The sequence below is a fragment of the Platichthys flesus genome, chromosome 15, assembly GCF_949316205.1.
Source record: "Platichthys flesus chromosome 15, fPlaFle2.1, whole genome shotgun sequence".
Lineage (NCBI taxonomy): Eukaryota > Metazoa > Chordata > Actinopteri > Pleuronectiformes > Pleuronectidae > Platichthys > Platichthys flesus.
The window spans coordinates 20,681,196-20,698,826 of record NC_084959.1 but is presented as its reverse complement, the minus strand read 5'-3'; the positions used below and the strand labels follow the sequence as shown (position 1 = coordinate 20,698,826).

General features: G+C 39.1%; 1 protein-coding gene across 1 annotated transcript in view; it reads left to right on the top strand.

Annotated features, from left to right (window-relative positions):
- LOC133969876 (rho GTPase-activating protein 32-like) overlaps positions 1-17,631 on the top strand; it is a 52,559-nt gene that overhangs the window by 33,871 nt on the left and 1,057 nt on the right. Inside the window, exons 5-9 of the mRNA XM_062406583.1 lie at positions 6,813-6,899; positions 11,139-11,276; positions 12,388-12,480; positions 13,394-13,516; positions 13,748-13,825. Coding sequence (XP_062262567.1) covers positions 6,813-6,899; positions 11,139-11,276; positions 12,388-12,480; positions 13,394-13,516; positions 13,748-13,825 — 519 coding nt within the window. The remainder of the gene's footprint in view (positions 1-6,812; positions 6,900-11,138; positions 11,277-12,387; positions 12,481-13,393; positions 13,517-13,747; positions 13,826-17,631) is intronic.

Here is a 17,631-nt window from a genome sequence, read left to right as displayed (position 1 = left end):
ACATTTCCTCAACTCAGTGTTTCCACTGTGCAAGAGGACAGCACATAGAGGTCTGCACATGCAAGTGCACCCCCACTCCTTTTTTCTCTATTGCCTCTTGCCCTCTTCTTTGCTCTCTCTCTCTCTCTCTCTCTCTCTCTTCCCCTCCCTCCCTCCATCCCTGCTCTTTGTCCCAGGAACGTACCAACCAGAGAGGGAATGGAGGAGGAGAGAAGGGGGAGGGGTGATCCAGCATGTCAGACAGGGGGGAGAAGAGGGAAAGGGGAGAGAATAGCATGTGGCGGAGGGACAGAGAAATCAGACAGTGAGATCGCCAGGAGAAAAACTGAAGGAAAACGCCTTTGTTTTTTTTATTCTGGTTGCGTCCTTCCATCATTTCCTCTTACCCAACAGATTGGTGTAAAAGTTGTGGTGAGTGGGAGCAAACAACAGAAAGAAGGCAAGAGAATCAGGATGGGGAATCACGATAGTATGGTGATGATGGAAGAGGGTGCAAAATGGAGGAGATTTAACCTATCCCATTGAGGAATCCACTAAACTACCGCCACCACCTCTCGTGCTCCTACACTACTACTGCTGCTGCTGCTGCTAGTGCTGCTGGTAATTTTGTTGCCTCCCCCTGTCTCTGAATCCCACACTAGGAGAGCTTACACTGCATGTGAAAGAAAGTGGAGAGCTGACATTTACGTCCCACTGAGGGGAATTGTGCTCCGGACACGCGAAACAGGACCCTGCGAGACGGGATGTACATTCTCACACTCTAGACAGGCACACTCGCTCAGAGAATTAGAGACCAGGGACAGGTGTTTGGGAGTTGAGAAGGGGCAAACTCTGAGCATGAAGCCCCACGGCACCACAGGAAGAAAAGTGTAGGCGCTAAAACAAGGGACTTGGGAAAACCAGAGTTAAACTGCTGTGAGTACAATTCCTTGTTTTTCTTAAGCTGATTTGCAGTTACGCTTCCTGCTGTTCTTTGTGCTCATGCAGGAAAATGCTTGTGTCCAAAACATGGTGAGATAGATTTATCTTCTGCAGAAACCTTTGTTAGAACAGTGCAAAACTGACCTGTTCTCTTTGGAAGATGACTGCCTTTGAGGGTGCTTGCTGTTGATTTTGTGAGCCTGCTCTTACAATGATTTAGACAAAGAAGAAGGAAAAATTATATGAATAAGAAAGGAAGACTACTTATAGGTGTATTTGTTTCTGATATCACCATAAAAAATGAAGATCAGGTAGAAGGTTGTGTTTTCTACGTGTCATAGTGGTCTGATACATTGATCTATTGTTAGTGAAATGTATAGTATGGACTTGCACCCAGAACATGTTAAATAATATTTCAAGATTTGGCATTACGTTTTGTCACAGACGTCTTGCCCTCAAATAATTATTTTGGATCTTATGATTTAGAGAATCCAGTGTGCACAGAACTGGAAAAATTGCTTTCACCTTTGCTGTTGAGCTTTGCTGAGGCCACAGGGGACAGTATGTGCAAGTGCAGCGCAGGTTGGATTGAAATCAAATTATAATGTAGTTGGTTTGCAAATATTGCAGAAAAAGGGCCTGGTAGAATGGTAGATGACCAGTCTAACATGCCAATCATCTGGGTGGAGAGGATTTGGTCTGGGCTCTGGATCTTGTCATACATTGTAATTTGGATAAAAGTAGAAGCACTTGCTGAAATGAGTGTTTTTTTGCTTTGAGCAGGCATTGGTTGGTGGGTAAAAATGTTGCTCCAAGTGTTAATTTTAAAATAGTTATAATAGGGGAAACAAATATTTTAGTTTTATTATTCAACATGGAGCCAACCTTCAGTATACATACTCACTGGCTTAGTTATTTTGTATGCCCCATATATGACACGTTTCTTTCTACAAAAGAGTAGAAGTTGGCATATTGGTTAATTTAGTTCTTTGGGAATTTTATTTTTGTAGACTTCTGAGATAAGAAATTATTCATTTAGAAGTTGTAAATAGTCTAACTGTCAGTATTTATATAGAGCTTTTCCAGTCTTGATGATCACTCTAAGAGCTTTTTATTATTGTCATGCCTATGGGTAAATATCACAGATATCCAAAAGACTTGTACCAAAGCACTGTTTTCCCCACCAACCTGAAGGCCCCTTGATGAGTTAACAATAGCTTTGTTATACTGAGGTTTGCTGAACAACTTTATCAAATTTATACATGTTTGTTTATACATGCACTGTAAAATATGCAAAATATATGCCTCGGTTTTTCTTTTGTCCTATCAGTATTCTATGCAAGTCCATTTCTGCCAGTGAAAGAAAAAAAAGAAAAGGCTATATCAAACGTTTTGAGATGGTAAACATCAAAGTTGGTTTACAGGGGTTGGCCAGTTTCCTGCAAAATCCTTTTGAGTCTCGAGCCAACTTACTTTCAAAATTTGTGTTTCATCACTGCTTGTTAGAGGCTACTTGCTATGTAAGCCGTTACTAGCAATACAGAACTGACCAGCCTGGCACCAGTTTTTGGCAAGAGTGAAGAACATGTGGATGTTCTTCATTGTGCCAGGAAGGCCAATTTGTTTTCATAGTCTGACCATTTTTTTCTCACAAGAAAAACATGCAAATATAATAATACATTTGACCATTCATGCCCTTTCCTGCATTTCCACATTTGCATTCGATATTTTTACTGTCCATCACGGTTCTTGCAGTGTTGTAAGAATTGCGGTGCTAAATCAGTGCTCTGTTCTTTTTAAACTCCTGTCACACAGTAAATCCATGCAATTTCTGTCTTGTCTTTCCAAGTGGTGTTAGTGGTTTCTCCAACAATATTATTAGCTACTGTCTATCTTCATCACTCTGCTGACGGTGATCCCAAATGTCCTGCGGAGAAGCCAGATGTTATGTTCATGGTGTCTGATGGGGGAGTCACTATTTACATGTTTTTTTTTAATAGAGTCAGATAAGATAATGGAGCTTCCTCTTTACTGTCAGTTGTCAGAACTGAACCTCACCACAGAAAGATGTACTGGTGCTGCACACTCTTTTGTTCAATTTGCTTCATTATCCACATGACAAATTACTGAAACAAATCAAACTTTTTTGAGCTGGACTCCTGTTGCAGCTTGTGTCACAGAGGAAGACTCAGTTATTGCACAAATATTGAGAAATTGTCTCTTCCACAATATTGACTAAATGCTTTTATTAGGCACATAACGTCAACATGAAACATTTCCAGATAATTTTAGGTGTGAAAATGGTTTTCCGATGCTCCCTTTCCATATGTCATATTAATTCAACAGAATACCGACACTCTCCACTGTAATACATCAAATCTTCAAACACACATGCAAAATGAACAAGCCACATCTCTAAAAGGAGAGCAACGTTTGTGTAATTGGCTTCACTACAGCAGTGATTAATAATAACCACTGACTCTGATAAAAACGGTGACTAAAACAGATGGTTAGATAGGGCAAATGTTACAAAAAAAGATATGATGATGTATGATGTTATGCCACTTTTAGGAATATGAATTCTTGTTCGAAGGGAATAAAAGTCACTGTGTAAAGCCGCGGTTGATAACCTTTTTCCTGTCAAGGATTACTTCAATTTTGATAACATCCTTTAGGGCTATACTAAATTAGCCTTAATATGTATATGTACTAACGTGTGATATGTGATGAACCGCTTCTCTTTGGCGATGAGTCTGATGTCAGATGGTAGTGATGAAGATATTGCCACTCACAGCTGGTTTTAACGAAAACGAGTTTAAGCAAATCCTCTCCTTTTGCAAGAACATTCTTGGCTTTCAAATACAGTACTTTCTCCCTCCGTTTTTTATACCTTATGCCATAGCAGTGATTTGCTTGATAGTTCTTAGTGACTAAACTTCTAGCACCTCTGCAGCACCAACAAGGCTCCTTCACAAATTTACCTATTGAGTGCTGGTTCACCTTCTTAGCAGGCTGCTCACCAGAAAACTTGTGATACTTTCTCTGACAGGATGGGGTCTTGTGAGAGTCGCTTGTCGGACACCAAAGGCCCAGCACAGAGCATTAACTTTATCCAGGTGTATTTATCCTTGCAGTATAAACCGTTATCGCTTCATGTTTCTAGCTTTAATGATGCTGAGGTTAACATTTTTCATTACTGTGACCACATCCGTCCAAACTAGACACACTGGCTTATCTTTTAGGCCAACAACGAAATAATTGTTTGTCCGTTTCTTTTGGAAAACATCCCACTTCTATTTTTCTTTTCCTGACAGTCGCCATGATGATGTCAGAGATTAAGAAACAGCTATATCTGTGTTTCATTCATGACATGACAGGCATATAGCCAGAAGGGACAACCCTAGAGGACATGTTGGTGTACTTCTTTATGTTTTTGTATTTCTGACTTGCTTTTTTTGGCCCAGAAATTTGGTTCACTCATTTTTCCCTCTGGATGAATTCATAATTCTGGTGATCCTCTGTCTTGTCAACTAGCACTGACGTAAGGCAAACTCAGTCAACTGCAATCAGTCATACCTTCGAGATGAAGAGGTAACTTAAATAAGAGGTATATCATCCTATTGCATAGAATAAGGATGTCTTAGCTGTGTTTTAGCACAGTTTTGAAAATCTCTACAGTATATTAAAACTGAAATGCTTTGTTACCCTCTCTGATATCGTAGTATATTGCAACTGCAGTGATCGCAGTCAATCAAAACAATTACTCTTGTCTCTTAGGTAACAGTTGGTCACTGGGCAGCTGTTCTGTTTCCTAAACTAACGTGTGGGTTCAAACCCATAAACCAATGCAATGAAATGGGAGAAAGTTTTTTATGCTCCTCTTTTGGTTCACTTCTAACGTTTGTTTTTATAGCTTTTGCTGGCTGCCCTGTCAAGAGAATGGCTTTGGCTAGTGCGTTGAGTGCCAAACATTTCTGAGTTGCTCAGTGCACATTCTGAACAACAGAGAGGTAATTAGGTCATTTGGTGTCATCCTAGTTTGTGTCTTTGAAAGGAGCCACAGTCCCAGAAAAGATTGCTGTTGTTCTGTGGAGGCTTAATTTGCCCATGCCCCGCCATTAACAACAGTCTTTTCGCACGCCGGCTTTAATGGGAACAAAAACACTTCCATGTGTGTTCTTCCCCTGTGACATTAGAGACTGTGTTTAGTGGACTGTCGGATTGCGATCACCTTCAGGCAGTTTAATGCTTGTTGAGAAGGTAGAAAGTGTCTTTTGACAGATTTAGATGTAATGAACATGTATAGCTTTGACAAACAGAGAGACACAATGAGAGATGCAATGTATGGCATTGACCTAGTCTCATTGCTTTGCATAGATTTTTTCCCAATTTACATGTTATGCTTTGAAACAGCATTATGTGTAAATTAATAAAATGCCCCCACACACAGTAGGTCGTTGACAGATTGGAGTAAAGAGAGACAACAGGACAGCTTCACTGAGATATGTAATTAAAGTAATGGCATATTTTCAAACACAAAAATTTGCACTGATATATTCATAAAAAGTCAGCTAAATGCATGTATGGTATTTTGAAGAATATTGAAAACACAGTACCTGTATAAATGCCTCCTGCATTTTCAATTGTGATGATTGTTGCTTTGCGAATGTGTCTCTGTTCTATTTCTTTACCGTACTTGATATTCAAATTGAGCATCACCTCCTGAGCAGACATCAATGTGTTAAAGGAGTTTTCCTTTTTTAATTCATTCAGTTCAGTTTTGAGAAGCTGGACATGGAGACTGAAAATAATTTTTAATCACCTCATTTTAATCAAAGCTACATTGAATAGTTCCAAAACGCTGTGAGATTACATTTAAAATAAGTGTTAGTATCTGTTTATGTGGTAAAAAGGATTTGTAGGAAGATTTAACAAAACAAAAAAAATCAAGGCTCATCTTATCTCAAATGTGAAGGACGCAAAGGTGGTATATCTGATTTGTGGGAATGCTTGATGAAACCTGCAGATTTGTAAGCCAAAGAAACCGCTGTAAATTAAGTGATTGAATTTATAAACAGGAAAATATTAGTCCAGAATGGTTGGATTTATCTATTAGAATATCATAATCTGAGATTGTTATTTAAGAAAAGTCTGAATTATAACAGATAATGGAATGAAGTCATGTTGTTTCTGACACACCTTTAAACAGGTTTCCTTGTGCTCCTGGGTTGTATGCAGATAATGTTTTTGAGAGAATAAACACAGTCAAGTTATGATTAAGATGTAAATAAATTTATTGATGATTTTAAAGCTGCTTGTATTTTCCTAATCTATATTTCATCAAAATGGTAAAGTCTCTTGGATATCCTGAGCATAATAGTTATCTTGTACAACATCAACCCATGTTCAGTAGTAGTGGATCAATTTTCTTTCAGATTTTTTTGTGTTGGTTATTCTGATCTAAAACAGATGAGTGCCTTAATTAAAGCTACTTCTCACCCTCCCTGTGAACCTGTGGGCTTGAAATTGATGTTAGGATGGAAAGTTCGTAACGTGAACCATAATATTCCCAATATTTCTTCAAAGTTAAGAAACTTCTGATTGACACAATCATGTCTTCATTAAATTAAATGGAAAGAAATCTTTTATTTTTATTAGCTTGCTTCATTTTATGCCCACTCTACCTGACATGTTTGGTAAAGATGGGACGATGAATAGAATTTTTAAGTGAAGGTTTCATGCAGACTGTAGTGTTGTCCGCCCATGAGTCTGTAATAATGGGCCTGTTGAAGGCTCAAGATGTGTAGGTCAGATTCGACTGTGACTCTGTATCTTTTCTTAGAAAATGCTTGTTTAAGGCTCTAACCTTGTTCTCTCTCTGTGTCTTTCAGTTGTCCCTCGGGGATGAACAGTGTGAAGTCACAAGGAACGGCTATGACTCTAAGGAGCTGGTGTATTTAGTTAATATTTACTGCCAGGTAAGACCGCAGACCCACTGCATTTAATGGTGCACTCATACCAGAATGCAGATACTTAAGACCACTCACATGCATGTGTATACTTAAACGTAATTATATATGCACTCCCACTTAGGCTCCACTTCACTGAAAAACACCCACTGCCACTCATTTGTAAAACAGTTTTTCTGTTTTCAACTTTTCTATTAAAACTTGTCCAAAGATTTTTAAACAACGAGTGATGTCTCAGTACAACCTGTGGACATTATTAGCGTTCCTCCCTGTGAGCAGATCCAGGGCTCAAATTCAGACATTGCTGAAACACCTAACTTATTGTTTCAAACATCCAAGTTATGTGGGAATTTGGATCTGGATTGAAAAGATTTGTGGATGTGTGCCAAGTTGGGTGAGCGATTCAGAAGAATGTCAGCTAGAAAGTGCTTAAATGGGGATGTTCAATGAAAAATTTAAATTCACTCATTATCCACTCACCACAATGCTGATGGAACATTGGGTGTATGGCCGAGTCCGCTAGCATCGCTACTTTTAGGCTTAAACATGTTATTTAGTTATTGTCAAAGTGGAAAAAGTTGGCTTAGTTTTCCCCAAAATTCCTTTTGGAGGAGGGATGTAAGAGTAAAGTGTTAGCCAAATTATTTATGATTAAAACATATATAAAGTTTTGCAAGAAATTAGATTTACCCAAATTTGAGCAAAGCCTTTAAGTAGAACACACACGAGCAGTGGCTGCTCAGAAGCTTTGCTCCGGCCTCCTCCAGTGAAATTTTGGATTCTGGTTTCATGCATATCCCTCAACAGATCATACTCCATATTCTCAACCTTGGCAATGCCACACAAGTATGCAACCGTGCACTTGGAAATTCCAACTCCTCACAGCCATCGAAAAACTTCTACATCTGCACCAGTACTCTTTGAAAAAGGGCAAATAATAAATAAACTGGCTGTAAGTTGTCCTTGAGCTTTGCGCTTGGAGCTTTAAACCGAGAAAGCACGGGGAGACTGGTTCAGCTCCACAAACCAGTCTCTTCTCTGGGCTCCACAAACCCAGAGAAGGGGGGTATACTAGAAGCACCAAAGTGGGACAGGAAACCATAAAGACTTCCCCAAGCCCACAGAGCCCTTCCAGCGGCGTCTCTCCCGGCCAGCACTTTTCATACTGCACTAGAATCAGTGGTGCACTGCAGTCCCAGTCGCACAAGCCCTGGCCTCTGTACAGACAAATCTTTCCAGGCCAAATCAAAGCAAAGACTTTTTCCACCACTAGTCTCTCTCAGTGGGGTTTTGGGGTTTGGAGTCCTTTCTCACTGGAACTAAAAGAAACAACAAATCCATGGCATCACTTTTTTCTAAAAAAGCAAAGCTACATTTAATGTGGTAGCTTGAGGGCAAAAATCTCTTGGTTTGCACTTGCACTGTTGGCATGTAATCACTGCATTTCACTAGGAAGGGCTGAGTAAGCCACACATGTCCAATATCAAAGTATAGAAGCCCATGGCAGACTTGACTCCTATTTTATTTTTCAGTTGTTACACTGCCGTTGTATTAGACATTAGAAGAACAGTCTGTGGGGACAAAAATACAGACAATACCAGAGGAAAGTCCCAGCAGTGAGGTTTGAGAAAGATTTCAGTGAGACCGTGTGTGTGTGCTGACAGAGGCCTAAGGCTTTTTATAGACTTGATCTTTATCCACAAAGTTAAACAAAATCAATGAAATCAAGTTTGTTTTCATTGTGCGGAATGAGAAAATGTCTCTGAGACCAAGATAATAAAACATTAAGCAGGGAACTACATATATATATATATTTATTAATCAAGACTCTTAATTCATACTACCATTTTATATAACACACTTCCTGAGTCACACATCCCTAGGATTTACCAGTTTTGGTTTAAATAAATGATTACATTTTATAGAAGGTAACAAATAAAATGTGCTATAAACAAAATAGTAATATAATACATTTTGAGTTACTATGAGAATTCCAGTTGTATTGAAAACTAAGGGTCCAAAATTGCCATCCATTAAATGTAAAATAGTCGTAAACTGCTGAAGTGTATTTGTTGCCAGAATATCGATAATTATATTGCTTGAGTTTAGCTGTATTCATATTTTGTCTTTTGTGAATGAAATGAATGAAAGTGTCCAGTACAGGCAACTAGAAATAAATAAGAGTTAATTAAGTCTTCATGTAGTCATACAGCCAGTCAGAGTGAGATGGATCAGCTATTAAGTATCCTGATAACCTGTGGGAGGATATGTGGGAGGATATATCAGCACATGCTCAACTGCACCCATAAAAGCTTGTGAGAATGTTAGAGCAGAGTCTTTTCTTGCCTCAGTGCTTCACAAATCTGCTGGGCCCATTTGACAATCAAAGGGTTTTTCCTAACCCTGTGAGGAACCTGAATTTCTCTTAAGTGAAAGGCTACTTTGCTTATGACTAACCCACCATGGTTCATCCCAATCAGCATCCTATTAAGAAAGAACTACTGGCAGATATGGCTGTATCAAAGGTGTGACAACAGTGACAAGTCACCGTTTTACCTCTTTTGCACCAAAATTAGCAGGTATATACACTTTTTTCAAATGTAGGTAAACCCGTTTAAAATGGCCATTAGAGGAGTTGTCTTTCTGTTTTCCCCCAGATGTGTCATAATAGATGCTTTCTAATCTCGCTGTCTTGCCAAATTAAAGCATTAATCTATTGTCCTGTTTCCATCACTGCTGATCAGAGCCGGAGCAGTTTTAAACCTGTGTCTACTGCAGTCATTTGAAGTGGGAGTGAATGATGATTGAATTTAGTCCAATTGCAGACAGAAGCCAGATGTTAGTGTTTTCTTTACCTGTGGCTTTATTAGTTAAGCACAATAGCGGCTCCTAAGGAGGTTAGCAAAGATGCTGCTTTAGCATCAGCTTCACCAGATCTGGAGAAGTTAGCCTGATGAACTTAGAGTAAAGAACGACAATGAAGCCTTTTCTCCATGGAAAAATGTCCCTCCTTACCCAGCTGGCGCCGGCAACTGAGACAGAATGGTTCTTGCTCTTTTCAAAAATACTTTCCAATGTAGCTTCCCCAGTTTGGTTCATGGTACCAAACCACTTGGTGTGTAAGGTTATGTGCCGGATGAGTTCGTTTGAGATCAGTACGTTTGAGATCAGTACTCTAAACGAACTTGCTACTCTCTATTCTCCACTGTGGAGCCACTGATCCTGAGGGGGGTGTGCTTAAACGGTGATCTTCTGACGATGACTATCATCTCCTTAGTGTGGTTGACGCTGATCATCAGACTATTGTCCAACATATATTTTGTAAGGTGTTTCATCAGTTCTACTGTTGTACCAAGCACAAATTGGTAGGAAGTAAATCAGGCTGAACAGTTGCATGTTAGCAGAGTAAACACAGTGAGCTGATCAAAAAGGCTTGTGTGAGTTTCCGTGCTCAGCATGATGTGACAGATCCTCAGGTTCTACTGCCAACACGAACTGACTGCGATCTGTCATTCAGGAAACCAGAATCTAGTAACAGGTAGAGGCATTAAGGGCAAGCAGAGAAACTTTCTCCACTAGTCTCTGTGGGATAATAGCAGGCTATTGAAAGCCGGACTGAAAACTATGGACAGCATTCTAGCATTGGTGGCTTTGTTGTCCAGTTGAGTGAGTGCTGTTTAGAGTGTGGAGGATAGTGTTCCTCTGTAGATCACTTAGGGATGTATGCAAATTGGAATTCATCTGGTGGTGTTGTTTATTTGATAATTGGGTTAAAAAATGTAAGCATGTAAATCAGCAATCTACCAGGGTAATTTGAAGATTTGAAGAAAATCATTATTGATAACAAGCAGTCTTCTATATTATTGTTACTGGGTGGTAGAAATGTCTTGTCCATTTATTTTTACCCCAGTTTTATCATCATTCAAACTAAGGGAACAATCAGCATTTGAAGTAATTCATCCTGCAGAAAGTGTATTTTGGAACCCTTCAGGGCGGCAGAAACAAGCTGTAAACACATTCGACTTTAAAGTTGATGTTGTGAGCTTTTAAAGATTTGTGTGATTTCATATTTCTAGACATCTGCAGATTGCACATTAGACATCATAGACACTTACCGACAAACCATACAAAATTAGCTAGCTATAGTTGAATGAAAACATTGCTCACATTCAGCTCTTTAATCGTCCAGTGTGTTCGGTCTTTGTTTCCTCACTGGTTAGGCTAACATTTTTTGTTGTTGTTCTGAAGGGTCGAAGCTGGATTGTGAAGCGCAGCTATGAGGATTTCCGTGTCCTGGACAAGCATCTACATCTCTGCATCTATGACCGACGCTTTTCTCAGCTGCCTGAGTTGCCTCGATTGGACAGTCTGACTGATCAGTCAGAGGTAAGCACTGAAAACACACAGCTATAGACACACACACACACACACACACACACACACACACACACACACACACACACACTCGTTGTTGAATGCAAACTGAAGCTTCCAGGCCTCTGAGCGAAATCCAATAGATATGAAACCTTAACAGGACTAACATTTGAACTCGATATAAACCTTGACCACATAAGGTTGTTCAAAGATGTTTAGTATTCAGTATTATTGTTTCTTTTTAGGTTTGGGTAACCTTGCTTTGCTTAAATATCACTCAGTGTGATCAACAGGGCTTATTTCTCAGGAATGCACCATTTGATATTTTGCCAGTTTTTTTCCTTTTCAGCCTGCCATTGAAAGGTTTTCTGAGCCAGGTGAAACCTAAACGGTCAGATTGAGGCGCAAACAAGAATGCAGAGCTATCTTATCTCATCTCACTGGGAAAACCAGTTCATTATTGAGGGATGGTGTGTGTGTGTGCTTTTGTACAACTATCTTCATGAGGACCAGTTTAAGTCTACAACCTACGAAGTGAGGACCTTTTGAGTGGTCTTCACTTTATGCCAATGATTGTCCTCACTGAGATGGCTGTACAAACTACCCATAGTTAAAAATGTTCCTTTCACCAGTACCTGTTTTTATGTGCTTCACTGTCCGATTGACATGTTTTTAGATAGACATTTTATTGAAAGTGACGCAACCTCAGATTTAGACAAAAGCAACATCCAAGTTCTACTGCTCAGTAAGGCTTCAGTGTCCGCATTTGCTTAAATGTGCAGTTGTACGTCACAAAACCTGTAAAACTAAATTTCCCTTGTGATGTGTCCTCGCCTCACCATGATTTCTAGTGGTTCACTGCCATGTAACACTCTTAAGCTGCCTAATTATCTGCACTTATCCCCAAACAAACTCATAAAAGTAGGAACAAGAGACCTTTATCCGGAACAAGTACCAAATCTTGAAATGAAACAACAGCATAGTTTATTTACAGTGCATAAGTAGTGGATGGTAAAGGTACTAAATGGTTGATATAATAATACCATAATAATAGATACTAAATCTTGAGTCAGTGTAATGACTTACTGGCATGTATGTGTGTGTGTGTTTTGTTCCACGTTAGTCAGTTTCCCAGATGTTGTTAGCGTACCTCTCCCGGCTCTCAGCCATTGCTGACAACAAGATCAACTGTGGGCCTGCCCTCACATGGATGGAGGTAAGGCTGCATGTCTTCTGTGTTTGAGGAGCTCACTTACTATGAAGATGCTTTAATGGGGGGATCTGAACGCCTGTTTGTCTGTAGTATCACTTATAGTTTTACCATATAAATAAAACGGACATTAAAAAAGCCTGACGGCATATTGCAAACTGCAAAATTTGAATTCTAAAACAAAGACTAGGGGCCATACAGTTGTTCTACTTTACCACAAATTAATATCTGTTTCTGTTAGTTACAGGTTGCCTAGAAGTGTTGTACAATAACACTATAGTGATGCTCTAGAATTAACAGAAGCCTATAGTAGATAATGTCACTATTTCTGTCATTATTCTCGCAAAAATACCTAAAGTAGCTGATGGGAAAGAATTCTGCCAAATTTATTATTTTTTCATTATGTGACCAAAAAATCCTGCAGGTGCTCCATTCATCACATTTGTTTTCCAATTTGGACACATTTTTGGACCATTTTGAATCCACCGTGCAAACATAGCAGCAGCCCACTTTAAATAACTGAACACAGCACAAATGTTGATACGACGTCTTACATCATTCAGTAGTTCAACAATGATGTGATTTGTGTGTGTGAGTCATCTGTGTCTTGTATAATAGGATAAACACAGGTTGACTTTGTGTTTATGACCTGGTGTCATTCATATATTCATTAAACAGCACTTAAAATAGCCACAGAAATGACTGTATAGTTTATTATCATAATTTACTAATTTCTATTTTACAGCCTCAATAAAACCAGAATATCATGTACATTATTCACCAGCATTGCCTTTTAATTGCAGGATGATTATGCAAATTCATTATCTTGTCACTGTTCTGTATTTATTTTTACCTTGATCATAATGGGCCAGTCTGCCACTGTTGTAATGACGTGTGATTCATGTGTGTGTACGACAAGGTTGACAATAAGGGGAATCATCTGTTGGTCCATGAAGAGTCGTCCATCAACGTGCCAGCTATCGCTGCCGCCCACGTCATCAAGCGCTACATCGCTCAGGCCTCAGACGAGCTGTCCTTCGAGGTGACAATATCAACATGCTCTCCCTCTGGATATACTGAGGGTCCATTAGAATTCCTCAAGTGTTTTTCCTCATCTGTTGCTTGCTGCATAAAGTCTGGACAAATCCCATTGCTCCCAACAGTACTGACTGAATTCATGTTCTTTTTTAACAAGCACTGATGTTTTCTATCACAAGAAATACAAAGACAATCTTTAATCTTCTCTCTATCCCCTCTCGGTTGTTTACTGCAGGTTGGCGACATCGTGTCAGTTATTGACATGCCTCCTAAAGAAGACACCACATGGTGGAGGGGCAAGCATGGCTTTCAGGTATGCAGCTCACAAAACCCTTCTGCAGTTTGGTGGAAGAAACACACATTTCTCTCTCTCTCTCTCTCTCGCTCTCTCTCTCTCTCTCTCTCTCTCTCTCTCTCTCTCTCTCTCTCTCCCTCCATCTTTTCCTCTGGCTGTAAACTTTTGATCAGGCTGTACTTGAGGTATTTCAAGGACTAGGAGAGAGCGCTGCTTTGTGTAGTGGTTTTCAAAGGCTCAGAGTTTGCAGAGAGTCTGAGCAAGATACAGATTCTCTTGTGCCGCTTTTGAGCAGATTACATGGTTTGTGCCTACCACTGTAATGCTGGAACAATTCATATTCCTACACAGTCTTCAGTACCATACTATAACATTATGAAACAATCCCACTAAATTCTCAGTTTCTATTCTCAATGCTGATGTTTGTTGTTTCTGATATTCCCCATTTCACTCCTAACTGAAACAATATAGAAAATTATAAATTTCAATTATGAATGATATAATTATATTTCAAGCAATTTTGAAACAGGGGTTAATAAAAATAGAGTAAAACTGTGTAAATATTATATGTGTGTAGGCATCACCAAAACTAATAATAATATGGGCCAGATTTACTAAGTAGGACAGAAAACATCTCAGAATTAAAACAACACAGGGAGCTGCACTGTGTTGTTTAAGGTACCTGTGAGGCAATGAAATATAGAGCTGAATGTTCATTTGGGGAAACAGATTAATGCTTTTAAAGGCTTATCACATGCCAGAAGGTTTATAATATAGTCACAGAAAGGATTTTACAACTTTGGAAGCCTGCAACAATTTTATCCTCAATCCCAGCGATCATGAGGTAAACAATGGAACAACTATGAGTCAGCATTCAGCTTTTAAAACTATGGCCACTTTTCTTTTTGTCTTGTTGTTTGCTGGAGTCCTCTGCATTGACACCCCTGCTACAACACCAGACCCTTCAAATTCATGAGAGGATCAAATGTTTTCACAGAGATAATGCACAATATCTGATTAATGTGAGAGCGAATTAGATATTGTGGTTTGCGTGCATTTAATGAAAGGTGAACATTTTCTTAAAACATTGTACACATTGTACAGTAAAATAGGTTTTAATTGTTGTAATCATCCTCCCATTCCAAAACAAAATCCTTTGCAAAAAACATCCCAAGTTTATATGATATATCAGGTTAGTCAATCAAATCAAAGTGATACAGTCAAAAATAACTGCATTTTAAGTATATAAATTCATCACGTTTTGTTATCCTTCCACAACAGCCTAACAAATAAATAATGTCTTAGAGGACAGTGCTGTCAAGCCTCTGTATTTATGTTACCTGTGAGTCGTAGTACATTTGTCAATGTAGTATTTTATTTTTAAGAGTGATATTTTGTGACATATTAACAGAATCAGCTGGATTTGAACCAAAATAGTCAAAGTTGATGTTTCCTACAAAATCATTCCTTTCCTGAGCCCGATGATCTCAGACAAATCTCTGGCGTCCTGGGAGCTGACTGCATAGTGAGCTACTCCCTCAATAAATTGGGACCTAAATACATGTAGTTCTGTGCCGCAGAATTTGCAGTGCAAATTAGTGCTGCATAATTTTCTTTGTAAATCTGGCACTGTGTGTTTTGAGCAGTTAAATTTGAGTGGAAATATTAATGACTAATTGTGGTTAAACAAATAAGATACTGTTATTTGTAGAAAGACTTTCATTCCAAAAACGTTCATATTACTGCAGATCCCTTCCTTTTTTTCCAGTTCATCAACTGAAGCCAGGTTTTGTAGCTTATGTCTTGCTGATCCTCCTCTGACCTTCTGCCCTCTCTGCTCTTCTGTGTTTGGCTCTGTTCCTATAGGAAGTCGTCCTACCATTCAGGCTCTCAGCCAGTGTAGCAGCCAGCAGGCATCAGTTATAATTCAGAAACAGTGTCGGAGGCTGGAAAAGCTGTTATACACTTATAAATATTGATTGTGTTGCCTGCAGCTTAGACATCTAACTCTTAAATCGGATCCACACTTTGTACATCAAGCTAAATGCAGACTGAAGCTCAAACAGGTTGTGTGTTGAGGAACCAATCGATGACCAGTTAATGCAGAGTACAGTGACACAAAACACCTGCTGTGCCACCTCTCTCTAATAGGAGGTAGTCACAGGGTTCCCACGGTACCTGGAAACCATGGAAAACATGGAATTTATTTTTTAATTTTCCAGGTTTGGAAAAGTCATGGAAACTGAGCAAAAGTGAACACTTACATGGAAATTAAAACAGTTATCCTGGAAAATTGTATTGGATGATGTGTAAAATAGTAATAAAATGAAACTATTGAGCACAGAATTAAGATGAGTTTATAAAACCCTTTACATGTGAACAGCTCTTACTGTAGATAGAAATGGATGATCCCATGTTGTAGAACATGCTCTTGGCATCTTATCTGGTGTATTGGATGTTGGAATTTGATGAGGCAACCTGGTGATATGGACTTTAAAAGTATAGTTTCGGATTGGTGGACTTCGGGAATAATAACCGAGAAACATTACTCTCGATCTCAATAGAAGGGTCAAATACATGCATTTCCCAGCCAACACAGGAGCCTTGACATCTAAAGTGAAACTTCTTATGCAAGTTTATCCTCAAATGTAAGAAGCTGTGTTTCAACTGTGTGATAAACCTGGGTTTATCAACGTTAGTTAGTAGCCTGTGCAATCTTGCTAGCTAGCTAGCTGCAACTTGCTAACTTAAGCTTACACTAGAATTGTTGAGGTAATTTTTACCTTGCTTTTAAAATGCTAGAACTATGTTTGATCCCCATATGTATTTCACTCATTGACTTTTCCTAAAACCGTGTTATTCACCACATTTAGGGGAGTTTGTTTTGAATTTGGATTCATTAATGATGGTTAGCAAGCACATGCAGTGCAATCTTGCTAGCCAACATTCAGCTTGCTAACTAACTAGCTAGTGTTGGCTAGCTTGCGTTGCTAGCTAACTACCAATACATTTTCACATTAGGCTGTGACATTACTTCTATACTAGTTGACATGACCAGTCTAGTCTTGATCAATTTTGTAACATTCATTCTTATATCTACTTTTAGCCATTTTGTGATTTTTCGTTTTTTCTTTAAAAAAATGATACTACTAAATAGGAACATTTGGGGTGAGACATTTTTGAGGTTGCTGTCCTGAGGAACCACAGGGGAACCAGCCTTATGTTTTTCCTTTTAGGTTCACTAGTTTGATTTACAAAAGCTTTTACAGAGTAAGGGTAGGCATATTCCCTCTTCTACGTAAGACTCATAATCTCAAATGTGTGATGCATTACAGGAGTGAGTGACAATGACACGCTGTAGATTCAGGATGAGGGGAGAAGATGAAAGAGGAGGATACAAGAGTAGAGGATGACAGAGGAAAAGGGAGAAGAGTGGAGAGGAGTTTAGAAGAGTAGGAAGAGAAGACAGGAGCGGATACGAGAGGGGAGGTGTGGAGAGAAGAGGACAGGATGAGATAGGAGAGGAGTGGAAGAGAGAACAAATATCAATCCCAATGTGTCTCAAAGTTCCCGTTCAATAAATTGTTGTTCATCTACAGCTTGTTGCATTAGTTCATGCATTGATATATCAATAAGACATAATTTCTAAGCATTTACAATGTAGACTTGACTGGCACATCTTTTAAATCAAGTTAGTAGTCAGGTGTCCTAGGGGGTTGTGTGTGAGGGGAGGGGGGCGCGGAAAGCTTCAGGGGCCTATAGATCATTACTTAATATGGTACCTGGAAAATCAGGAGGTAGCATGGAATTTTTTTTCAAGGCAA